Source organism: Pseudorca crassidens, chromosome 6 (genome assembly GCF_039906515.1).
Source record: "Pseudorca crassidens isolate mPseCra1 chromosome 6, mPseCra1.hap1, whole genome shotgun sequence".
In the NCBI taxonomy this organism is placed as follows: Eukaryota; Metazoa; Chordata; class Mammalia; order Artiodactyla; family Delphinidae; genus Pseudorca; species Pseudorca crassidens.
The window spans coordinates 72,543,660-72,571,029 of NC_090301.1; the positions used below are offsets into that span (position 1 = coordinate 72,543,660).

Genomic DNA, 27,370 nt, shown 5'->3' on the forward strand with positions numbered 1-27,370 from the left:
CTATTTCTCCTGAGGAATGTCTAAATCAGGTGACTTTTTGCTCAAACGATTTCCAGTGGCTCCCCATGATGTGCAGGAAGTTCAAAGTCCCTGGTATTTACAGATCTCTATAATTTGGCCCAGTGTGGCTGCCTAGCCTTTGCACATCTTATCATCTCTCAAACTAGTTTCAAATGTTCCCACAAGACATTTCTGTCGTCTCTTCTGCTGCCCAATGACAGTGCCCTCTCCACAGCCGGGCTGCTGCTCAAGCCCCAGTCTCCAGGCTCATCCTCTCTGCAAAGCTATCTCAAAAGTGGGCTGTCCATTTAATGACAATGTTTCCCACATAATACTCACTTGGTGGTTAACCACATATTATTTCATGCCATGTCTTTCTTTGCATTAAACTGCTGTTTGTAAGTCTTCTTGTTAAGTAGCCTTTCACATGTCTCTTCCTAATCTATGGTTTGAGTAAAATACTACATTTCTTGGGAATAGGTTCTTTACAAAATGGCAAGTTGCCTTGTATCCACTATAAATAACACCAGAATCCTGGTGCCCAGGTTCAGGTAAACTCAGATAACAGGCATTTGGTGATTTAAGTTTTACTCAATTCAAACCTTGCTTTAAAAGTGCCGAAGTATTCAGATATCAAGGCCTATTCTAGCATTCACACATTGCTGGCATTGTCCTTTACATTATGAGAGGTGAGGGAGGTGAGGGGCGTATGTGTGGAGCCCAACACTGTCTGACCAATGACACATATAGTACTTGGCTCATGATGTGGCTACTCAGGAAGCGTTTAATGAGTGAAGACTGAGTATGAAGATATCGAACATCTGTGAAAGTGGCAGACACTCTCCTCAATGCAATTCATCCTTGATATGAGGTGAATTTAGGGTAAAAAGAAGAGATAAAGAGACTATGTTAGAATCTTCCAGACTATTTTAGAAGCTATCAGGTGGTCTACATCTGGATACATAAGGAAAATGAACACTTCAGGCAACTCTTCTCTTGAGTATGAGAAACACTGTAAAAGGAAAGACCTTGACTTATATAACTGATATCCCAGATTATACAAAAACCTTTGGGAGGGCATCCCTGTATTTCTCTATGATAAAAAATTCAGATACTGAATTGATATTAAAAATGTTTTGATGCCCAGTGCTTTAACTTCTTTACAGCTGGCATATATAAATCTATTCAAGTATGTTAAAAAAATTAAGCATATTAAGAAAGTACTACTTCAAAGCAAAGTAGCTCAATATTGTCACTATTAAAGGCTTTGCTTGGCTGATTTCACCAAGAAGTAGTAATTTAAGAGAGCAGGCTCTGTCTGTGCAAAACTAAAGGAAGATATTTTATATGATTAAAAACTCATACCTGTTGATCTCCAAGGAAATGACTTCTCAGTTGAGCTAGAGAAAAAGAAGGAAAAAAGATGGAACATTTACTTCCTTTGTCATAAAATTTAACTTTGGATCTCTTTTGCATATAGACATTTAATTTTCACATTTAATTATATAAAAGTATAAAAACCTCAAACAAAATTTAAAATGACTGTTCTAAGTTAATTTTTAGACAGTATTAAACCCTCCACATCAATTTGGGACAAAACCGTATTTCTTGGAAATTAAGGCAAGTTATAAAATGACTTATAAAGTTGTAAAATGACTTACAAAATGACATAAAAAGTATGATTCTCCTTGGATAAGACAAATACAATAGCACAACTAACTGTGACCTTCATAGTACTTATATGAAGTACGACACTGCTTCGTGTGGAATAACTAATATGAAAACTACATATAAATTAAAACAACATATACATTATACTGTACAACATATACATTAAAAAGAACCAAAAAGGCTGTTAAGAAGTTCATTCAATTTACTTATTTTCAAAAGAAGCCCTAGATGTTATAATAGACACATAAGTTAACAGGGTCATTTTGAACTGAATGTTGCCTTATAAAATTTAAATATCCTAAACCTTTATATCAAAATATAAGGTTTTACAAGCTAGGAGAAAATTTTAACTGTATATTTTTCTTGGTTTATAGCGTACCAATTTTAAAAATTTGTGCATAAAAACATATCTGTGCCTCCCTGGTCCCCCTCCCCCGCTTAAAATACTCAATACAGGAAAGCATGGTGCTTAGGGGATGGTGTGGTAGAACAAAGGTACAAGAGGCTGGATTATTAGGCATTTATTAAATGTCAGAGTAAGTACCTCACATATATTATCTCCTTTATATTATTCACAACAACCTAACGAATAGGTACATTATTATCTTTACAGATAAAAAAAACTGGCCAAAGTCTTAACGCTAGTAACTGGAAGAGCTGGGATTCAAGCCCAGGGTGGTTTGATTTCAAAGTCAGGGCTTCTCACCACTGTGCTATATAGTAGAATAGCTTGTGATCCCATTTTTGCATTAAACACACACACACACACACACACACACACACACACACACACACACAATATGCCTAGAAAGAAACCTAGAAAAATAAAAACCAAAGTGCTAGCAGTTATTTCTGTGAGGTACAACTAAAAGGAGTTTTTTCCTTTTTAAACATTTGTACTTTTTTCCTGGAAATCAGAAACAAACACATATTGAAGTATTTTGGAAGTATTTATTAAGTTTATTGAAAAGGTATGTGACTTTGGGCTTAAGGAAACTCTGTAACTTAAAGAAAGGGACATCCTTTCAGTGCCGTAGGTGTAAGATTTTAAGTACTTGTTAGTTGCTTGATATTCCCCCCCAAGTCATTAAGTGGCTAATGAAACTCTTGCTGGTTAAAAATTCTAGATTCAGTAAGAATTCCCTGAACTTCAATTTTGTCTGTGATTTGCCTTTTTGTCACCACAGGCCGAGCAGCTCACATTCCAGGACCTTGAACTAGCTGCAAGCAGGGGGGCATGCTCTCAGTGAATGGAGTCAGTTAATGCTAATCTTCAGCACTCCGGTCATGTTCCTGTACCTGATGCACTCCTAACTGATTTCAAAAGGGACTGATGGGGAAGAAAAAAAAGATGAAAATCTGGTCAAGTATCAATAAGGGCACATCTGTCTTGTTCCTGAAGATAGGTCATCACATTCTTATGACTTCAAAAGTGGTTTCCCAGACTGAATTTCAATTCCTCTTGAATATGTTTTTATTATTTAATTCTATGATCTAAATTAGTTTTCTAATCACTGAGGTTGCTATTACCCAACTGTGTTCCTATTAACATGTTCGTATTTTTTGTCAATATTAAAATACATGGTAAATCAAACTGTCATCCAGAATTGTGTAATATACCTCAAGTTTCTTGGGAGTGATAAAGTCTGTTATCTTCGGATTGAAATTTACATAAACTTTAATGAAATATGTTTACAAGATTTTTATTCTTGAAGTTATAGATCACAGAATATAATTCATCTTAACTGCTCAAATTGGGCAAGGGTTGTGGCTGTTTTGCGCATCTCTTTAGGTCAAGTGCCCAGCATACTGCCTGGCACATAGAAGATGCTTAATACACATTGTTGCTGTAACACAAATTGTGAAAAAGTAATACCGGGTTCTTCACTGTTCTGAAAGATCAGGTGTATGTAAATTATTACTTACTACTTTGTTCAAACAGGTCAAATTATGCTCTCCCACTCCAGGTAGGAAATTCCTGTAGCCTCATTGCATAACAATCAGGCAACCAGCAGTTTTGCTGCTGAAAAGGCCTTTGGTCATCAAAATACAATAAAGTATTCCTAGGTGAAGGCAAGGGGAAGTCTCCGTTAAAATTATTTTTCCCTACTCTATTCTAGACAAACAACAGAAATCACTAGGAAAATAAGTTAATATTGAGGATTAAAAATAAGCAAAAGTTCCATTTTGAAGACTATATATTCAGCCCGTTTACCTTCACACTGATTCCACAATTCTGTGTGATAGCTGGTCATTATATGTTATTCAGAACAGTCTATTTCTTTCTGGACCACTTACTTTATATGATTCTCAAATTGTTCACCACTCTGGGATTCAGGGATTGCGCAGTAAATATGTACAGTTTTGAAATGCTGTTTTAAGTCACTGAATGTTTTAAGTCACTTTTATTGGAACAATAAAATGAGAGGCAGCTCCACATTAGACACAGGCATATTCCTTCTTTCCTCTCTCCTTCCAGCCAACTATTCCTAGAAACACTTCCCCAACTTTTACTGAATGTCTACAATGTGTCTACAGGCACTGTGGCCATGAATGACTCCATCCCATTCCCTTTCACTTCTCATCTGAAGATGCCAAGCAGTTTATGTTCTAGGATCTTCCACTGGAATGTGAAACATTTTAAAATACAAGAATGGGATCATCCACAATAATTCTGTTTCAGTGGGAAGATGTATTCACAATTTCCAATAACTTAATTATCAACAAGCTTCTAGAATGAAATCCATTTATAAGTTTGGGACTGTTTGGTTAGATAGTGAACAGCAGTTAGGAGCAAGCTCATTTGCAAATTAATAAATCAAGGCAATTCATTTTAATGTGAAAAAAGTCTTAGTTTTGTTTTAACGAAGACACCATGTCTTCATCACAGTATTACACGAGAAAAGTGCAATAAATCACTACAAAATTCTGTACACTTAAGAAATTATATATTTTTTCATTCATAGACATAAATGGAGGCAAAATTACTTTTGTTGAATATTTATGGCTGTCTTTGAAACCCAAACCCCCCTTATCTTGACATCCCATGCTATATGTGAGAAAACTAGCCTCTCACACTCCTCTGCAGCCAGAGAGCTGGCCAGTGACCTAGGGTCTAGAAGGAGGCATGTGAGGGGAGGCGGTGGCACCACGGGAAGCAGTAGCGGGGGCACTGGCCCTGGACACCCCGACTCAGAATCTGGCTCTCTGGGCTTCCTGGAGCTTCTGAAAGTTGACACCTAATAGCTTCTGGTAAGTTCCTTTCCTGCTTATACAAGCCAGAGGATTCTACCGTTTGTAGCTGAAAGTTCTGACTGATGTTTTATGACTGAAAACAAATGCAAATAGGCCCTCTGAAAAGTGCTGAAACCTCACTCCTTAAATCTTTACCTGTATTTCCAAGTGCACACTAGATATAATACATTTTGTACTCAACACATAGAAACCCTTTTTTCCCCCAAACGAACTCCCATTTAATCATCACCACCTAGTCACTCACACTGAAGAACATAGAGTCATTTTATTGTCTCCCCTACCCTGCCCGCCTCACTAGCATGTAAGCCCCACGAGGGCAGGGAAGTCTGCCTTGTTCACAGATACGCCTCCAGAACCTACGACAGTATCTGGCACATGGCGCTCACTCAAAACATACACCTTCTGAATTCATCCCTACCACCAAGGACACAGTTGGGGCCTTCATCCTCTCATTGTCTTTTGGCTGGATCATTCTTTCAGTCTCTCTCCTAACTTGTCTGCTTGGCTTTGATTTCTCATCCTTTCAGGCTCTCTTCCAGGCTGCTGCTACAGTGATTTTTCAAATCTGAAAACATTCAAATCTTAAATTCTCCTGATGCTAACGCACAACAGATCCTTACAGGGTAAATTTCAAACATCTTAGTATGGCAGAGACTCAAACATCTTCATATGGCACAGAAGGCCCTCCACCACCTGGTTCCTTCCCGTTTGCCCTTTCCCACACAAACCTACATTCTAGGCACTTCTAATTACTTGCAGTTTCCTCACGTACCAGGCTGCTTCACGCTTCCAATGCTATTTTGGGGGTAGAATGTGTAGGAACACAGTCTGGAAACTCAGAATTACACAAATTCCAGAATGGTATATGTGGTACAGTGTAACAATACATATGTCATATACCCATGAAATGGAACACTCTTAAGTTTACCTTCACTTTGTGTCACTTAATAACAGGAATATCTTTGGAAAATGGTCTACTTAATTAAGTCACTACTCAATTTCCTCCTGATTTCCTGCTGTGCCAGATGTGAGCTTAAGTGGACAGCAGTAGGTAAACAGTAGGGGACGGGGGAGTGGAGAATTTGATGGAGCTACACAGTAACTTTACCATGTCATTTCCCTCACCTTCTCCCTGGTCTAGATGGGGCTCTTTCTATCACTAGTAAAGCACAAGTTACTGTCATTATTCTCCTATAAGATACACTGAATTGGGACAGAATCCGAGTTATTTCACTTTGTTTTATTTAAAAAAAGTCATTGTGTTAAGAAATTTTATACACACACAGCCATATATATGTGAACCCTTATTAGTAGTTCAAAAAATTAAGCACAGCCAAAACCAAATTCAATTTCACTTGGCATTAAAGGACAGGAATTACTGGAATGAATGTTCTAGAAACTATTTGATTTATAAATAGAGCACGGGCGTGTACCACTGTCTAGACCACACACCCTCCACAGCGTCCTCTCTGGTGAGCACTAATCATCCTTCGAGAATTAGCTTGATGAAAGTTGATCACTTCTTCCTTTACATGAAAAATGTACCCATTAATCTATCTCGAGTTTTGTTTTTCATATGATTGTAATTGCAGGATTTGTTTACCTGTTTCCACTATCAGACTATGGCTCTCTTGAGGGTAAAGATTGTGTCTTAATTCTGTCTGCATCCGACCAGCATTGAATAGGATGCTAAATAAATGATAGCTGACCTTAACTTTTTGGGTTGTTCTTTATTAAGGCTAATCCTGTGTTATTTTAGAAATTGTTTCAATCATTCTACAAAGGAGATTTTGGCTCTTGCTACATCTTATAGAAAAGATGTCTATTGTAAATATTATAGGAATCAATCCAACAAATATTTATTGATCATCTACTGAGTGCCAGACATTGTTAGAGGCTGGGGTATAATGGTGACAAGAGGCAGAGCCTTCGCCTTCTGCATGCTCACAATTGTCTTGTAATTACTCATTACAGTATGCATGTGACACCCCCACTGGATCACATGCCCCTCAAAGGCAAGGTGTCAAGAGACTTTTGAAAGGCAGAAACCTGTAAGAGAGTACTCTGATGAGTCCAGCAGTGTTATGATTGAAGAAGCATTCGCATATCTATAACAACCCAAAGTGTGAAACATTTGTCTTTTAAAACAAAAACAAGACCCAGCTCTCCTTCTACTTACCTATGAAAATGAGGTAAATTGGTATTAGGATTACCCAGGTAGGAATTTGAACATGAAGGCTCCGAGGGAAGAGGTATGTAGCAATGTGAAATGTACTGTTATATTCAAGAATTTGCTTCAGTTCCCACAGATCAAAAATTATAAAGTGCTAGAAATCAGCCAGTTTGGGAGACCATCAATATGATAGTCCACATGTGCAGATAAACCTGACATGTCAGGTCTCCCCTGTGTATTATGACAGTCTCTTCAAATGGTTGTTTAAACCACCCCAATTTAGCAGCATTACATAATCTATGTATTTCACTATTGCAACATATTCTTTCACAATATTTTTCTAAAATGACCCTTAGGTGATCTTCCTTTACTGAACAGAGGTAACAGACGAACTCTCATTGATCATATGTTCATTAATCTTACTATAAATATTTTCAAAACTGTATGTGTACATTGCTGGCCTGACGTTTTACTCTTGACTTTCCTATTAGTTTTACTATTTTGAGCTCTGACCATAAATGTTGAGTTCCACGCAAAGGTTCTGTATTTCTGGACATTCAGATGGTCGACAGGCACGTGAAAAAATGCTTGACATCATTAATCATCAGAAAAATGCAAATTAAAACCACAATAGGATGTCACCTCACACATGTCAGAATGGCCATCATCAAAAAGAACACAAGCAATAAATGCTGGAGAGGAGGTGGAGAAAATGAACCCTGTACACTGTTGGTGGGAATGTAAATTGGTGCAGTCACTGTGGAAAACAGTGTGGAGGTTTCTCAAAAAAACTAAAAATAGAACTACCATATGACAAAGAAATTTACTCCTGGGTATATATCCAAAAAAAACAAAAAACACTAATTCGAAAAGATACATGCACCCCCAATGTTCACAGCAGCATTCTTTACAATTGCCAAGATATGGAAGCAACCTAAATGTCCATCAACACTGGATAATGTTTCACTTTGTTTTATTTTAAAAAAGTCATTGTGTTAAGAAATTTATGGCACAGAAATTCAACAGTGAAGATGTTTGGTGTATATATACATATATACATATATACAACGGAATACTACTCAGCCATAAAAAGAATGAAATTTTGCCATTTTCAGCAACATGGATGGACTTGGAGGGTATTATGCTAAGTGAAATGAGTCAGACAGAGAAAGCAAACACTGCATGATAGCATTTATATGAGGAATCTAAAAAATACAACAAACTAGTGAATATAACAAAACAGAAACAGACTCATAGATATAGACAACAAACCAGTGGCTACCAGTGGGGAAAGGAATGAGGGGAGGGGCAAGATAGGGGAAGGGGATAAAGAGGTACAAACTATTATGTATGAAATAAATAAGCTAAGAGGATATATTATACAACACAGGGAATACAGCCAGTATTTAATAAAGACTGTAAATGGAGTATAACCTTTAAAAATTGCGAATCAGTATATTATACACCTGTAACTTATATAATATTATACACCAACTATACTTCAATTAAAAAAAAGTTCTGTATTTCTTCTGCACATGTTAACTCTTGAATTTAAGAACTACCACGTGCTTACAGATGAAATATCAGTAAGTAGCTGGAATAAATTCCAAAATGCATTTTTCTCCTTCTCCACCAATTCATTACTAACTGAAGTTATTCCATTAGCAAATGTTCTGGATTCTAAATCCATTACCAAAAAAATTCTGGCAGCTCATTATTGGTTTGTTATAACTGCCTTTGTAATCCATTGCTCTAATATTTATAAGTCTACCTTTCACTTGATTCCAAGGTCCATTTCTCAGTTAAAAAAGAAAAAGTTGGTTTGTTCGGGTTTTTATTTTAGGCGATTAATTCATATTGAAATTACTTACTACCCAGCTATCCTCTAGGCATTACAGATTACTTTTTAATGAACGGCTTCAGAATCTTCTTAGGTATGAAAGCTAGGCTCCATAGTCCACAGGTCACTCCAGATTTCCTATTATGCACCTAGGATTTTCTCAGCCAGAATCTGGCAAAATAACTACTAATGATTCTCAACTTTTGGTCTCTATCTGGAGTGCTACCAGATAAAATTTAAAATAAATTCCCTTAACGGAGTAACCCATTCTATCCAGTACTTAAATTTCTCTATCTTCATTAATTATAATTAAATCTTAAATTATGATACGGCGATAACATCATACCACACTTTTAAGTCTTTTAAAATTTTTATCTAGTATTGCTTTGACTTTCCTTGTATAATTAGTACGTTTAGAACTTTACCCAGTTTCTGTTAATGCATTTGTAAAATATTCCGTTAGTTTTTTGTGAGTTCTGAGCTGGGTAAAGCTCATTCTGTGGTTTAGCTTTCTTGAGTGCTCTTGAATTTATGCTTGAGAAAGGCACTTTTTGAAGATAATGCCTGTGAAAGTCCCAGGTTTTCAAGCATTCACCATGTAAGCAGGTCAAATTTCTCCTCCCCTTAACCTCGGCAAGAATGTTCTTGAGTTCATTTTATACTCATAATTAGCATGGTGAGAAGTGGGGTCTAGAAGCCTAAGATGGAATCAAGGGCTCTCTAATGCCATGAGCCATCTTCTGATGTTCCGAGAACTCATACCACCTAACAACAGGAAACTGATAGGTTTTAACAGTTTTGTTTTTCTTATGTTTGGGAAACAAGGACCTCATCTCTCCCTTTTAGTTAGATAAGAATTAACTAAGGGCTTCCCTGGTGGCGCAGTGGTTGAGAATCTGCCTGCCAATGCAGGCACCACGGGTTCGAGCTCTGGTCCGGGAAGATCCCACATGCCGCGGAGCAACTAAGCCCGTGCGCCCCAACTACCGAGCCTGCGCTCTAGAGCCCGCGAGCCACAACTACTGAGCTTGTGTTCTAGAGCCCGTGCTCCGCAACGAGAGAAGCCACCTCAAGGAGAAGCCCGTGCACCGCAAAGAAGAGTAGCCCCTGCTCGCTGCAACTAGAGAAAGCCATGTGCAGCAGTGAAGACCCAAAAATAAAAAAACGCAGTCAAATATAAATAAAAAAAATTTTTTTTAATGAATAAAATCTATCTTAAAAAAAAAAGAATTAACTAAGAAATAAATCCTTTACATTAAACAGAGACGTACTCTATGTCTTACTGTCAGAACTAGAGCAATTAGACAAAATTAAATACATTACGATTATTCTTCCTGAGACAGCTGTGGATAGCTATCCTTCCACTAGGCTATTTCAGTAAGTCAAAGACGGGAAGGCTAATATGTACCACAGACGATGATGGTGAACGGCTCTGCCTGGCTGAAGGAGAGGAGGGGAGCTGGGAGGCAGACGGCTATCCCTACCCACCACGTTATTTTTCCTAAGGGGCTCTGAGGACCCTAGTTTGACAAATCACTAGCTTTTAGATAATAAGTGTATTTTAGCAGTAATACTTAGAAAGCAATCCTTCTTAGTATTTTACTACATTTTTGGGAGCCTCTTCCAAATTTACTTATTGTCTATTCATAATCAATCTCAACAAAAACAAAACCAAAAGCTCTTAGTCCAAATTTATGATTTTTCAGGACTGAGGCTCCTTTCTGTGTCCTCTTTATTGTGCTCTCAGACCGTAGAAAATTTTCTATTGGATGGAGACTGATTTCCTTCTTCCTGCCAAAGGCACTTGATACCGGCAGTCAGGAAAAGTGAAACCATGACAACACGCCCATAATTGTAGTTTATTATTATTTTTAATGTGTTACGGTTTTGAATTGCCCCTGAAAATGGTAATATGCCTGTAATTTGAACTGAGCAAGGCACAAAGAATGAGACAGGGCAAAGGCTCTCTTTTCATAATTATTTTTATGTCTGAAGGTGACACTGAGGTTAAAGAAAAGGCACTTGAATTAAAAATGATGTCCTTCATGTAGAATGCAGCTGCTCCTGAGCCATCAGCAACAGGACATGAGCCCTGAGTTCCCTTCCATGCATGGTGATGGATATGTGCCCGTCCACCTGCACTCACTTGTCACCATCACCTGGGTGACCAACAGAAGGAACAAGCCAGACGGCTGCAGGAAGGCAGGCCTGAGGCTTCATGGAACACGGGAAAGCTCAGAGGCTTACAGTCGGACCCACATACTCCTTGCTCAGTGACACCTCACCTGAAAAAACTGGCCATGCGCTCAGAATATGCTTTTACAATTGCAGTCTTTAAAAAATAATGAGGAACAGCAAAGGGTGGTATAAAAGTGCGATCTTGGTTTTCCACTGGCTGCTAGCAAGTTTAGAGTAAAATGTATAACTGAACACTGTGGTGAACATTTTTGGTCTCATGACTGGCTCTATTTTGTTGTCACCCTTGTTTACTCAGTTCTTCATTCCACTCCTCCCTCATGCCACTTTACCATATTTTTGCACCCTTATAACATCTGTCTAAAATGGATTCCAGGAAAAGGTAAGATAAAAATAAATAATATTACAGCCAGTCTCTGAAAGAGAAAGTTATGTACTTGATGCACAGCAAAAACGTTAAAGGAACAGGAAATATCAGATTAGCCCTTTAAACGATTCAAGTAACTTGAATTGTTTAATAGGGACTAGAGGTGAACACACATTTTAGAAGATGTTAAATATTCTTTGACAAAAGCATTTTGTGTTACTGCTTTGAATCTATGAATAAAAGATCCAGAGGACCACATGGGAAGGGGAAGATTAAAAAGAATGTCATACAAGACAAAAATGAGACAAACAGTTCCCTCTGGTATCTCCATGAATTATACAGGAAGCATGACTTCTGTTTAAGCCCATTCCACAACAGGTATTCCAACCAGTAAAAGTAGAAATCAGAATAGAAGGGTTTTCTAACATTTCAGATGACATTTGAAAGAGTGAAAGCAACTGAGATGAAAATAGTAAAATGACTAAATACAAAACCAAACTCTCTTTCCTAAGTATTCTGCCATAACTTAGGATGCTATTTAGGCAAAGGGTCAAGCCTCAGAATAGATGGGCCACTGTGAATTATTTGTATTGAGGTCTACAAAATGCTACTGTCTCCCTCATTTCTGTTCTTTCAAATTCTTCCAAAGGCAAAGAAACAGAAAAGGAAAACATTTCTTAAAATTTAAGATAAAAAAAAACAAGAAAGAGCACACACAAATATACTCCTTTTAGAAATATGTAAAACAATTCAAATCGTACATTTTTAAATAAAGCTGGCACCGGTAAGAAGCAGTGCGAGGGTCCTGTTTTTCTACTTGCTCTACAGGAGATGGAGCACAGAGTTAACATGGGACTAAGCTGTAGAGATCTATAGCAAGAGGTACACTGGCTGACATCCCAAACCTATAAAATTCCTCATTATAAATAGTTCTGTTTATGATGCATACAATTTCATTTTGAATATTATTTAGGATGTAAAATGCTCTGAAAAGCCTATATAAAAATTCACTTAAAAGCAACTTTAAGATATCATAAAATTAAATGTTTTATTAAACGTGTACTGACCACTCTGATTATTTAGGCATTCAAAAGCAAATGATATATTCATATACGATTCTTTGATACTCAAATACAGACATTATCAAATCTGGTGTGTGTCTAAAGAATGATATTCACTTTCTGTCCATTGATTACCCAGAAGATTTTATTAAAAAATTATTATAAACAGGAAAGTTTCTGTAATTTCTGAGGAAACTTTTCATTATGAGTGTGAAAAGGAAGAACATGATATATTTCTTAAAGTTCTGCTTTGCTTTTTGAGAAAAATAACGCTTCTCCCTGTAATAGCATTTTCAGCTCTTGATTCATGGTCCAGCACCATAAATAGCTGTTTTAGTGCTGAAGGAGGAATGAATTCACATGTGGGGTAGAGTACAGACCCTGCATCATCAATAACTGTCCAGGAAGAAGAATGGATGCATAAGGATACAGTCAAAATTTGGCGGAGCATATGCTAGGCTTCTAGGTAGTAAGACTTAACGAACCCAGCAAAGTGCTTCTAGAATGCTTTAAATCTCCCCTGACAGCTCTCATGGATCCCTAATTTGTCCCACATCCCCTTTCCCACCCTGTTTCCTTCTCTTCTCTATTATCCCCCCACACATAATTATGCAGGGTTTCCAAACTACTGAATAGGGGAATGAAATGGAAAAAGGCCTGTTAGAATGAATGAGAAGGAATGACAACAATGACAATGGAAAGTAAAGTCTCTTCAAACAGAATTCTTGATGTATAATGGGTGAGCCGTAAACACTGCTCAGGCACTCTCCACGGCAAATGGACAAGTGGCTGGACAAGACTGTTAAATTCCTAGCTTTAATACCCAGCATTCTTCTTTTAAGAAATATGAATGAAAAGAGGAACAGTGGTTCACAACGTGACACAAGTGGTTGGTCTGCTTTACCCTGCTTTCCCCTCTTTGCTCCCTCTCGCATTCACTGCCACAGTGAGCCGACATTATTGATGGAAAAGGCATTACAAAGTATATGGAGCATACTGTGTAGATTCATAATCTAATTTAACTTAAATAAATATTCTTCATTTGAACTACTGAAGAAAACATCTACCACTCAGATTTTTAAAAATATGACCTTCTTAACTTTATAAAAATGAAAAAAAAAGTTTTAACCAAAATTTCAGTCAGAAAATTAAGAGCTGGATTACTTAATATTTAAACTTTTTGTTATACAGCATTTAAAACACACACTCACTGATATATAAAAGAAAACAGTATAATGAACCCCCTATGGATTCATCATCCAGCTTCAACAAATAAAAGGGAACATGTGGTCAACACTTACTTCATCTATACTTTTACCCACTGTTTTCTGTGCATTACTAGATTATTTTGAACCAAGTCTCAGGCATCTTATTACTTTAGATGTATCTCTAAATATAGAGACTTTTAAAAGACTATAACCACAATAACATTATCACACCTAAAAAAATTACCAGTAAAATTCTTCATATCAACAAATATCTAGTCAGTATTAAAAGTTCCTGTTTGAATTCTTAAAAACAGTTGCTTGAATCAAGACCAAAACAATGTCTACACATTGTATTTGGTTGTTATGTCTCTAAAAATTTCTTTTCATGCAGTCTCACCCTCCCTCTTACATCATTTTCCCCGTTTGAAACGATTTCAGTTGCCTTGCAAAATTCCCAATAGACTGGATCTAACTAAGGCATCAGCAAAATGTTGTTTAACCTGTTCCTCTGTCTCTGATTTCCTATGAATTGTTACTTATATCTAGATGGTTGAGCAATCTGGAGGCAAGAATGCATCCTAGGTGATGATATGCACTTCCCATCGCATCATTTCAGAAGGCCAAAATTTCTGACTATCTTTTGTTTTGTAGAACATCTATCTTAGATCAGTGAGTTCAGGTGTTGTCAGCCTGATCCATTTATTGTAAAGTTTCTCGTCATTTTTTCAGCTAAAGATTTTAACAGCCATTGATGATTACTGATGTAGATACATTGTTTTGTCAGTGGTTGCAAAAAAAAAACTCACCCAAGATTTTAATTTCTAGACTTTGTTTGAATGTACTACTCTGGTCAATAGTAGTTTCTACCTTTGTATCTATGTTCATAAGGAATACAATACTGTTTCACTTACTATTTAGAAATAAGTCTTTACTGAAAATTATTTTGCTAATGCTCCTCTGGAAATAGATATAACCCTGTATTTTGTACTTCCTAAGCACCAGTTCTTAGATGATCATTGATAATTTTGCTTGAATTTTCTCTGTGGCTCAAACAGCCGCATTATTGATAATGTAACTAAAGCTGGGGGTAGATCAACCTTTAATTGGCGTGTTCTAAAGCAGAAACAACAGATCACAGGATCCTAGAATAATTGGCTGTTATTTGTTCTTTTCCAATAAAAAAAAGGCTAGAAGAAATAAACAAGTATACCCTAAAGACATTCCTCCTTGGCTTATAAGCAGTCCAACAATGCAAACCAAATGTTGTATCTAAACTATCTGACAGTGGTTAAAATGTGTAATTGTTTAATATAACATTTTTAAGCTATGAAAATCTGTAGCCTACAGGCATTCTCCCTCTTCAGTTTTAGAGTGGTTTTCTCCCTATTTAACTAGGGAGTAACACAACAGCAGGGCAGAAAAATCTATGCAAAAACCAGATTAGATTGATTTGTTATTAAATAGATTGTGAAGCCTCAGGGAGGATAGCTATAATAACAATTTAGTCACTACAAAGTCTGGCAAACTTGTCAGTTGTTTTTCCCCGCCCTTGGCAGACATGCCATGTTCATTTTTATGGCAAGCTGATTAACGGCTAAAAATGCACTAATGGATGGCTCTCACTTTTAGGTGGATAATCACATTTCCAATTTCCTTTTCTATACATCATTGGATTAGAGCGTACACAGTAGTATATCTCTGAAGGGCTGAGGAAACATCTCATCACACACATCAGTCTTTCCCCTCTGTGTCCTTAACCTGTCAAATGGTAATGAGAATGGGAACTTAACACCAACCTTCCTTTATTTCATGGAGAGTAAAGGAATTAGATGAAGGAATGGCAAACTGCCCCCCCCCCCCACATCCCAAATAATGAACTGCAGAGAGTACATTAGTGGCAATGTTTATCAAGATTGTTTTCTAGAATCTTTGAATTAATACCTACATGATTTATTGTAACATGTCTGTGATCAACCAAAAACAGAAAATAGAAGCCACGCCAAAGTTTCTACGAAGGAGAGACAAAATAGTGGTAGTGGAGATGGGGCTGGGGGCTAGGGGTTTTGTACTTGTCTTTGTATAGCAAGCAGTTTTGATATAGACTGTGTCTATCTGGAGCGGTGGAGTGGAGGTAAGTGGGTTGCCTAAGTCTTCTCAAACGAATTCTTGACACCCCAGTGGAAAACCAATAGAATAAAACTATTTTTAGGAGAAAATATCATCTTAATGTTAAAATCAGGTGTACAATAATAATAAAAACCAAAGCAAACTAAAACACAAAAGCAAACCTCGTGGAAACCCTTGAACAATAAGCAGATAATGGGTATAAAACATCGACTCACACAAATGTTTATTATACCATAGGTGCTCAATGGCTACTCTAATATAATTACAAAGAAGTATTTTCACCTAAGGATATGAGAATCAAAGACACCAAAGCAAGGCCTCCCTGGATAGAGCCAGGACAATGTAATCTGATCAGCACACTGCTCTTCAAAAATAAATATAATAAAATACAGACATGTATTTTATGTGGCTACTAAGGTACTTTGTCATATGGCTAAATTACACACAATGTTCCCTTCTACTAGACTGGAAATTCCAGGCTTCTGTATCTTTGTATCTCTACAATAAAGCAAAGGCATAACTATTTACTGAGTGAATTTAGAGAAGACATCATAAACCTTTGCAGAAGAAAATAAATGCAGTCACTAAAGGAAATGTGGACATAGAAAGAAAAAGAAATGTTAGTATCATCTGTTTGGGCAGATTTGGAGAATTTGAGATCCATTATTATATATCACATATAGAGGGTTGTTTCTCCTACATACTTGTCATCATACTAAAGATTTATATTCTAAAAATAGATTAATATGGTATACTTTGTGTTGTGATGTACCAAGGCCTGTACTATTTTAGATGTATTGATATATCCCAGAGTTATTTCAGCTCGATAAAACTAATGATAGAACCAAAAAATAAATAAATAAATAAACCAAATTACTCATTAGAAAAATGGGCAAAGGATATGATCAGAAGAGGAAATGCAAATGGATCATAAGGATATGAAAAGATATTTAACCCGACTAGTCATCAAGAAAATGCAAAGTAAAATGAGATAACATTAGATTGGTAAAATTTAAAGACCCTGCGTAATATTAAATGTTGGCCAAAAAGAAAAGAGAGAGAAAGAGAGAGAACCTGGAACTTTTTCACACACTGCTTGAGAGGGTGCAATTGTTGAGGTACCTGAGAAAGCAGTTCAGCAAGATCTAGAAAAATTGAAAACATGCATTCATTATGCCTGAAGTATTCTACTTCTAATGATACCTCTTCTAGAACCTCACACATGTAAACCAGGAGATAAGTCTCCAAATGTTCACTGCTGCATTACTTAAAATACTTAAAAGTGGAACTTAAATGTTCTTCAATAGGGGAATGGACAAACAGTTTAATATTCTATGACATAAATATATAACAGCAGTTAAAAAATAAACTAGGTCTACACACATCAATATAAATAAATCTCAAACACTGAGTAGAGAAATCAAGATGCTTAATGACACATAGATTATACCATTTGTGTATGCTAGAAAAAGCACACAAAACATGGGCCATGGATGTATATGATGTATGTATATTATATAAAAGTACACAAAGTAGACTATATACTAGTTAATGCCTATTGGGAAGGGAGAATGGGGCAAAGAGGTCTTGAATTTTATGTTTAATATATTTTTATATAAAAAAGCCAAAATGATGAATTATCAATGCTTTTCAATTCTGGGATGTACTTAAATTTTTGTTATATCATTCTCTATACTTTTTAGTATTTTTCACATTTCTCAAGATATAGATTAAAAAGTACAAAATAAGTAATAAGAAAATATAGGATTAAAGTAATTATTAATTCCTATAAAGCAGTAAAGGTAAATTTTTCCAAAAAGCATCCTGATATATATACTATGTGGCCTGTGAAAATTACCTTATAATTTATCAAAATATACATGGTTAAAAAAAACCTAATGACTAAGAGTGGGGACTAGTAATATAATTCTTGTATTGATTCAATAATTCATCACTGTTACATATTTTAGGAATAGTAATTATAGAATGCAAACTATGAAAAATTACAGAAAATGAAATATTGTTATTTTAATTAAAACTGTTCTTTAATAAATAATTAAATAATGGCATGGTACATATATTTCAGATGCATGGGCTTCTGAATTTTAAAAAGTATTTTCCTCTTCATTAATTAGGAAAATTCATACAGCTGGGCTGCCTCTGTATTTAACCAAGTGTATTAAAATAGTCTTAATCTGAAACTTTCATGCTATAAACTTTGAACTATAAACTTGATCTCTTTTTGTGGTTCCTCCTAACCATATCTCCAACTTAACATTTTAACATGCTCAGTTTAAGAAACAGGTAATTCATTTTGAAATATTTATTCATTATGATTAAGACATTTTGTTTTATAATGTTCTAGGTCCATAAAAGATTCTAATATTTATGAAGACTACTTGGCTTAAAATTCAAATTCAACATGGTCACATTCTTAGGTTAAAATAGGTTACCTTAATGGAATACTGGTTGAATTACCTTGGGCTCATGCCCTACATAAGACTTAGTTTATGTAAGTTTAATTCAAATGTGTAGAGATAGTTGCCAGGTGGATTTGTATGTTCCAGATGAAACAGGCTTGTGATCACAATGGCAATGTGCAGTAGCAATTAAAATGCTTTTTGGAAGAACTGTGCTTGAGCAAACTGCTCCAGAAAATGACTTCTGGAGAGATGCAGGTCAGCCACAGACTCATTTGTATCTCTCAGATGTGTTACTCTTTACTGTGTTAACACAGGAGAGTTGCATCATAAACATTCAGTGTCACTAAATTTGCTCAGAAGAGCATCCATGTAATAAATATTCACTGTAGAGATCCCAGAGAGGGTTTCTGATAATTACATTCAAATATCAAATAGTTTATTCTTCATTTAGTCTGAATTCCAAATGAACATAAAGAGCTTTTATTTGTTTGACTATTAAGAGTCACTAGTGACCAAATACAATATTAAGAAAGGAAATCTGATGAACTATATTCTGATAAACATAAGAGGACTCCCCAATAGCTTACCTACTATGCATTTAAAACTAACTCAGCTAGCTCAGCAATATACAAGGATTTACCATAACAGAGAGCAAAGGAGAAAGAAAAGAAGTTGAGCCCCTGTGAGGGAGTAGGAGGATGGAGAGAGAGGCTAAGGGGAATCCTGACTACTCTCAGTGCCTCTCCCCAACCCCAAACTAAGAATGCCTGGAGCAGAACCCTTGGGATTTTCCCCTCTTAAAACCTGAGACATAGTAGCATTATTCTCAATTACCAGAAAGTGGAAACAACGCAAATGCCCATTAGGTGATAAAAGAATAAATAAAATGTCGTATATCCATACACTGGAATATTATTTGGAAATAAAAAAGGATGAAGAACTGATACATGTTATAACATTGATGAACCTTGAAATTATCATGCTAAGTTGAAGAAGCCAGTCACAAAAGGCTATATATTGTATGATGCCATATGTAGGAAATGTCCAGAAGAGGCAAGCCCATACAGACAGAAAACAGATCATTGGTTCTCAGGGGCTGGGGGTGGGGGAAGGAAAAATGGGGAAGGAGTGCTAATGGGTAGAGGATTTCTTTTTGGGATGGTGAAAATGTTCTAAAATTAGATAGTGGTGATGATTGCACAGCTCTATGAATATACTAAAAAATACTGAATCATATCCTTTAAAAGTATGAAGTTTAAGATATATGAAATATATCTCAATAAAACTATTATTTAAAAAACTCAGGTTTCGGCCAGTGAGAGCACTGAAGGTCAAAGGGACAGAACTTTATCAAGCATCTTCCTGAAGCAGTATAGTAAATAAGTAATAAGCTGTCAAAACACAAACATTCAATCTTTGTAAAGACTCTTCATTTTTAAAGAATGTTTCATTTGAGAAGAAAGTTTATTTCACAATGACTTAAAAATATTTGCTGAAGAAAAGACCTGACCCATGAAAAAGGCTTTTCGGCTACTGTCAGTCCTACAGCATTTTTAGAATTTTTAATAGTATCAATGGAAGCCTGATGGGCACTAGTAGATGATACTATAAAATGTAAAAAAAAAAAAAAAAAAATAGTCTGAATGGTAGTAGGGAATCAAATCTTTTCGTTAAAAAATAAGAGTTCTTTTCTTAAATGGCAATAAGAAGACTATTTGTCAAGATTGTATGACCTTTCTGAAACCATAAAGAATTCTATTTTAGCAGAGCTTTAAACTAACTGAAAAGGGAGAGACAATCTTAGGAAGAGTGTGAAGTTATTTAATTTTAATATTGCCACCCATTTCCCCCCTCATTCAGTTGATAGACATGGACAGGATTTTTCTCAGGGTCTAGCGTAACTTCCTAACACCAATGGCAGTCAGCTAAAGGACAGACAATGTGAAGGGGCCAACTGCTTCCAAATGGCATAAACAAATATTAAAACAATGTGCAAAATATCAAAACAAAAATTTAAAACTAAGCTTCAATTCCAAAAGTTGTCATTAGTGTTTTCTACGATTAATAAAAGGTCCATCTTTTAAGTATCTCTTTTGTACTTCAATATAAATGAAAATTTAGTGCTTCATCTTAAGGAGCAGACAAGCTATGATTTACTTACAAGATAAAATACGTGGAACCAATATCTGTGTCCCAAAGAAATAAACTTTCTCCTTTACCACCTACAACTTACCTAGAAGTAAGTGAGAAGTGAAGTTTCTGTTTCTGGGCAATGGTAAGATTCTAAGCCTGTTATCAGAAATAGTTTTGAAATTCTGTACTGTAAAATTTCAGAAGTAATTTCTTGAATACTGAGATGATCATATTTATATTTACTGACTTTTCAATTTGAACTATATTTTCTTCTCCTTCCACAGTTTTGTTACCCAATTTCTTGAATTCTGAGATGATCGTATTTATATTCACTGACTTTTCAATTTGAATTATATTTTCTTCTCCTTCCACAGTTTCTGTTACCCCAGCTGAACCACTAGTGTAATGTCCCTGCTTGGATGAAACACGCAACACAGGCCATGTCTTGTACACTTGAAGACTGTGCCTTTTAGTAGTTCCCCTGGCCAAGTCCCCTGCACCCACGGAGTGCAGCTTGCCACGGGAAGGCTGTAGTGACCTCTAAACACCGCTAAACTAGCATCCCTTGGGTGCATCTCCAAGCTACTTTTCTCCTTGAGAATTCCTCAGACAGGTGGGAGCCATTAAAAGTTAGAACTGGCTATCAAAGTGGGACTTTAGGAATGAGATAAAAAGTTGGCCGTAGGGAGTTATCTCACACTTAAATTTTTTTGGAAGGGAATGAAATGTGGCAAACTTTAAAAAGTGGTTGCTGGGCTTCCCTGGTGGCGCAGTGGTTGAGAGTCCGCCTGCCGATGCAGGGGACACGGGTTCGTGCCCCAGGGCGTCTGGGCCCGTGAGCCATGGCCGCTGAGCCTGTGCATCCGGAGCCTGTGCTCCGCGACGGGAGAGGCCACAGCGGTGAGAGGCCCACGTACCGCAAAAAAAATAAGTGGTTGCCTCTTTTTTTGGGTTAATGGAAATATTCTACATTTCAATCATGATGGTGGTTATACAACTACATGCCAAACTGCCAAAAATCATAAAACTGTATGCTACAAAGGGTGAATTTTACTGTAAGTAAATTACACTTCAATAAACCAGACCTAAAAATAAAGTGGTTATCTATGAATGGTAGAATTACGATTTTTCTCTTTATACTTTCTTGAACTTTACAAATTGGCTAAAATGAGCATTATGTAACTCCAGTCAGTTAAAAGGTGAGAATGCTGTTTTGGCCACACTTGTCCCCTTCTGTGCCCTTGGGAGTGTAGGTAGGCAGGGGAAGTCCCCTTGCTGTCACCCCCCGCCCCCCACCCAGTGAAGTCTAAAGCAGGCTAAGGTGAGAGCAACACTCCATGGATGATACTGCAAAGAGAAAAAGAATAAATCCTACATTCATCAAAATTTGGATTTGAAGGTTGTTGCTTAGCCCATGGGGTGCAAGAGGTTTAAAGGGCATTATTTTCCTCTGAGGTGCCTGTGCTATGAGATTTTCCTGAGATGCGCCGTACATACCTCTGCTTCTCCTGAAGACCATTTCTGTCGCTAAGGCATGCACAACGTGCACCTGCACGGTGACCTGCAACACAGGACCTCTCACATCTTGGTACCCACTGCCACCCATGACTCTAAAAAGCTCTGCAGACAGAAGTCATCATGGCATGCTGCTTGCTTGGAGAACCCGAAATGGATCCATCCATCTGCATATGCTAACTATCATCCTCCCGCCAAACTGGAGCAACAGAATTGGCCTCCTGGAGAACTGCTTTTAGCTAAGCTGCTTTTCCATCCATTTATATTGTATTTAACAACAAAAGAAAGAACCCCTGTGAGTCTGATTTTATAATTTAGAAACTACCGAGGACGCTGTTTGCCTCATCACGCAGTGCTCTCAACAGCAACTCACAAGAGAAACTACTCAAGTCTCAGCCCCAGGGACAGTAAATCCTCCTGAGCAACCTGGTTTGTTTTTATCTTCCAGACACTTTGAATCATGTAATTCATTAGAGTTTTTTTCTTTAGCCTGGCTACCAGGACACTCAGAGCCAAAGTGGCTCTCTACTTTAAGCCAATGCGTGCAATATTGACAACATATATTTTGTATACTATTTTAACCTTGGCTTCATCTTATTTTTCTAGTCTTTATTTTGTCTTTGCCCCAATTCCCTCACTCCATTGTTGGCTTTTGTGTTTTCTAAAAATGTTCCAAATACATGTGGAGAGGTAAAATATTAAATAGTGCATAGTGCATAAGATATAGTGTACTCAGTATAAATGCAGAAATGCTCTAACTTTTCAATAAACTGATTTCACGCCCTACTTCCTATGAGGTGAAATACTGAATGTATAAATAACTATAGTACACTAAAAACAAATGCAGAAAACCGGTATTTTCTCTATTAACTGATCCCAAGGCCCACTTTAAATGAGGTAAAAAATTAAATATATAAATATCTATACTATACTCAGTACAAATACAGAAAAGATATAATTTATTAACTATTTCTACAGCCTATCTTTAATCAGGTGAAATATTAAAATAGATCACTATTAAATGCACAGGTAACTATAGTGTACTTGGTACAAAGGCAGAAAGTCTGTAGCTTCTCTATTAACTAATCCCATAGCTCCCCTTCAGGGTTTCTCAATTTTCAGTGATTATTCGTGGTCTGATATATCATCTTTGGGTACAAGCACCATCAATTCCAGATTAAGGATCATTATATACTGATATTGCTGGTGTTATTAATGCATTTTTGCAGTAAATAAAACAAATAAAAATCATATTAGAAATGGGTTTTTTTATTGCTAGTTTGTTTAGAGTCACTACTTCCAAAGAGTCGTTAATAGAAAACCTAGCAATCATTTTAATTTTTGATAAAGGAGTCAAGAATATACAATGGAGGAAAGATAGCCTCTTCAATAAGTGGTGCTGGGAAAACTGGACAGGTACATGTAAAAGAATGAAATTAGAACACTCCCTAACACCATACACAAAAATAAACTCAAAATGGATTAAAGACCTAAATGTAAGGCCAGACACTATAAAACTCTTAGAGGAAAACATAGGCAGAACACTCTATGACATACATCACAGCAAGATCCTTTTTGACCCACCTCCTAGAGCAATGGAAATAAAAACAAAAATAAACAAATGGGACCTAATGAAATTTAACAGCTTTTGCACAGCAAAGGAAACCATAAACAAGACGAAAAGACAACCCTCAGGATAGGAGAAAATATTTGCAAATGAAGCAACTGACAAAGGATTAATCTCCAGAATTTATAAGCAGCTCATGCAGCTCAGTATCAAAAAAAAAACAACCCAATCCAAAAATGGGCAGAAGACCTAAATAGACATTTCTCCAAAGAAGATATACAGATTGCCAAGAAGCACATGAAAAGCTGCTCAACATCACTAATTATTAGAGAAATGCAAATCAAAACTACAATGAGGTATCACCTCACACCAGTCAGAATGGCCATCATCAAAATATCTACAGACAATAAATGCTGGAGAGGGTGTGGAGAAAAGGGAACCCTCTTGCACTGTTGGTAGGAATGTAAATTGATACAGCCACTATGGAGAACAATATGGAGGTTCCTTAAAAAACTAAATATAGAGTACCATATGACCCAGCAATCCCACTACTGGGCATATATACCCTGAGAAAACCATGATTCAAAAGGAGCCATGTACCAAAATGTTCATTGCAGCACTATTTACAATAGCCAGGACATGGAAGCAACCGAAGTGTCCATCGACAGAAGAATGGATAAAGAAGATGTGGCACATATATACAAGGGAATATTACTTAGCCATAAAAAGAAACGAAATTGAGTTATTTGCAGTGAGTTGGATAGACCTAGAGTCTGTCATACAGAGTGAAGAAGTAAGTCAGAAAGAGAAAAACAAATACCGTATGCTAACACATATATATGGAAGCTAAAGAGAAAAAAAATGGTTCTGAAGAACCTAGGGGGCAGGACAGGAATAAAGACACAGAAGTAGAAAATGGACTTGAGGACACGGGGAGGGGGAAGGGTAAGCTGGGACGAAGTGAGAGAGTGGCATGGACCTATATATACCACCAAATGTAAAATAGATAGCTAGTGGGAAGCAGTCACATAGCACAGGGAGATCAACTCGGTGCTTTGTGATCACCTAAAGGGGTGGGATAGGGAGGGTGGGAGGGAGACACAAGAGGGAGGAGATATGGGGATATATGTATATGTATAGCTGATTCCCTTGGTTATAAAGCAGAAACTAACACACCACTGTAAAGCAATTATACTCCAATAAAGATGTTAAAAAAAGAAAACCTAGCAATCATTTTAATCATTAAGATTTTTTTTAACATTCTCAGCAAGGCATATTGCAAATGAACTGCCAAAGACAGCTGTGCAGCTCACCTTTTAGGACACTTCCTAAATAAATACATGCAGAGGCCCAGTTTCCGTACTGTAAAATGGGAACACGTCACGGCAGGGTTAAAAATTTATCTTTGGTACTGCAAGTGTGAGGAAACCGAAATGCTGGGCTTTAGAGCCATTTGGAAGAGGGCTCTACAGTATATTATTTAGTACACTATTAGAGTCATTAATTAAATAGGACCTCATGCCACTGTCTACTCCTTCTTCACGGGGTGAGGCCAACATGGCAAGAACTTTGGACAACTGAAAAAGTAAATCAAAGTATGCTTTTCTTTACCCTTTGAGAGCATACCTGGACTAGGAAAAATAAAATCTTACAGATCACCTTACCAACTCTGGCATAGGATCTAAATCAAACAATATGAAAGATAACCAGTTTTCAAATCCCCCATCTTGCTGACTAAACTTACTCCCATGTAAGAAGGACCTGAATCCAAAGGAAGTTTCCTGGCTGGAAGCAGTGATCGCACTTATAATTTTCCTTCAGCAAATCAGTAATGGCTGATGGGAAAGAGGGCTGGGGTCTGAGAGCTATTTTCTGTATCTTTAGATTCTGGTTCTGAGACTGATGGTGGGGACTGACAGGCACAAGGGGGATCTCTCAAGTGACACAATAAAAACCTATGCTCCCTTCACTAACACTGTTTTCTAATGGGCTCTTGCCAGTGTGTAAACCTGGTGGTCACGGAGCAGAGTTCTTCTTAAGGTCCACCGAAAAGCACACTGAAACGTGTGAAGAAGGCAGATATGAGAAAGGGTGAATGCCAAGTAGGTGACCTAATGGTAAAGCATTCTTTCCTGAGGAACTTAAATCACACTGGGCTTAAGTTTCATTATTTATTCAATGAACACTTAGCAGGGTGCCTGCCTGCTGAGCCCCAGGCACTGTGCCAGGGCTGCGGTGTGCTTTAGCTCCTCATAGGAGGCTAATACAGGCACAGAGGAACAGTTATGAGAGTTCAGATGAAGAGAGATGACTTTCCTGGAGAACTGTGGGAAAGGCTGTACGAACGGGTTAGCACTTAGCTGGGGGCATCAAGAATACATGAGAATCCAACATGAGATGGGAGAAGGGCAATCAAAGTGGATCAATTATCATTCCAACCAGAGTTCACTGAATAAAGAAACCCCCCTTACTCATAACCGTTAAGATTCCATAATAGATTCCTGTCTTGCTGCCTGGCCTCTCTTCTTTCTGACCTACACCCTACACTATCAGGACAACTGCTTCCAACTAGAGCAATGTGTTTCAACCTGTCTCCTTTATAGACCTAATGAAGGTGACACTCATCATCACCTGGTTCCCGGTTCTCCACAATCTAATGCCAGCTTTACTCTTCCAACCTCATAAGCCACTAGGTCCTTTTAGTACACATCCTGGAAACTACCAAGCCTCTTGGAACTCCAGTACGGCAATGCGAGATCATACACACTTCTGCGCATACTTTCCCTCTTTCTCTGGTCAGCCCGGTTTCCATTTCTGCAGGACCCACTCACTCACCCGACATTGTCTGACTGAGCCCCACTGCCATGCCAGGCGCCAAGCTGGGCACTGAGATCCAGACACAAAGCCCCAAATCACTGACAATAAGTATTACTCACAATATGTATTTTACTAACAGATTTTTAACGAACCTATGGAATTAGCTAATTCAAACTATATAACCCTAAAATTATTTAATATTTTAAAATATTTACTATAGAAAATAATCTAACAGCCATGCATATATCAACAACCCCCTTGTTTAACAGATATCAATATTCATATTTTTTGTTATATTTGTTCCAGATGGCAGTCTTAAATAAAACGTTACAGATTTGGCTAAAGCCGAATTCCTGATAGCTTCCTCCTCCCCTTCGTCCCTAGAGGTACCCCTATCTTAAAGTGGTGTCATCCTGAAATATTTTTTATACTTTTACTAGAGATGCACTGATTCGTAAAATCAAACACTACTTAAATTCAGTATTATGTATATTTTAAAATATTCATAAAGATAACCTATACCTATTCTTTTGCAACTTGTAGTTTTCACTTGAAAGTCTGTTCTGCAAAGATGTCCACGTTGATACATGTAGTTGTTTCGTTTTAATGGCTCTTGAGTTTACTTATCCACAGTTTATTTCCCATTTCTATCCTGATTCAAATTTTTTACTTTTGCAAATAATGTTACACTAAGCATCTTTGTACCTGTCCTCCTGTGCATCCCTGTCAGACTTTCTCCAATGATATCAGGTTCTTAAAAGTTTTAAATCCTGCTCTCCTGCTTGCTGATTCTTACTCATCCTTGAGGTTTTTTGACTTGAGTTTTTTATTATCTGATTGTGAGCGCATCTTTGGTGATGTCAGTTTCTCAGCTGGGTATTCCTGAACAATGCATACAGTTACATTTGGGCTCCAGACCCACATGCCGTGCAAGCCTGGGGTGGTCCAAGGGTGCAGCTTTTGAGGGTCATGGCTTAATGCAGTGTTCCCAAGTTCAAGTCTACCACCGTGAGCACA

At 37.1% G+C, this 27,370-nt stretch overlaps 1 protein-coding gene across 19 annotated transcripts in view; it reads right to left on the reverse strand.

The window, feature by feature from the left end:
• Positions 1–27,370, reverse strand: part of PKP4 (plakophilin 4) — a 252,134-nt gene that overhangs the window by 85,414 nt on the left and 139,350 nt on the right. For 16 of the 19 annotated variants that reach the window (XM_067741842.1, XM_067741838.1, XM_067741840.1 and 13 more), the window contains one exon: positions 1,366–1,400. The exons of the other annotated variants lie outside the window; for them this stretch is intronic. In XM_067741842.1, the coding sequence (XP_067597943.1) occupies positions 1,366–1,400 (35 nt within the window). The remainder of the gene's footprint in view (positions 1–1,365; positions 1,401–27,370) is intronic. 19 annotated transcript variants of the gene reach the window in all.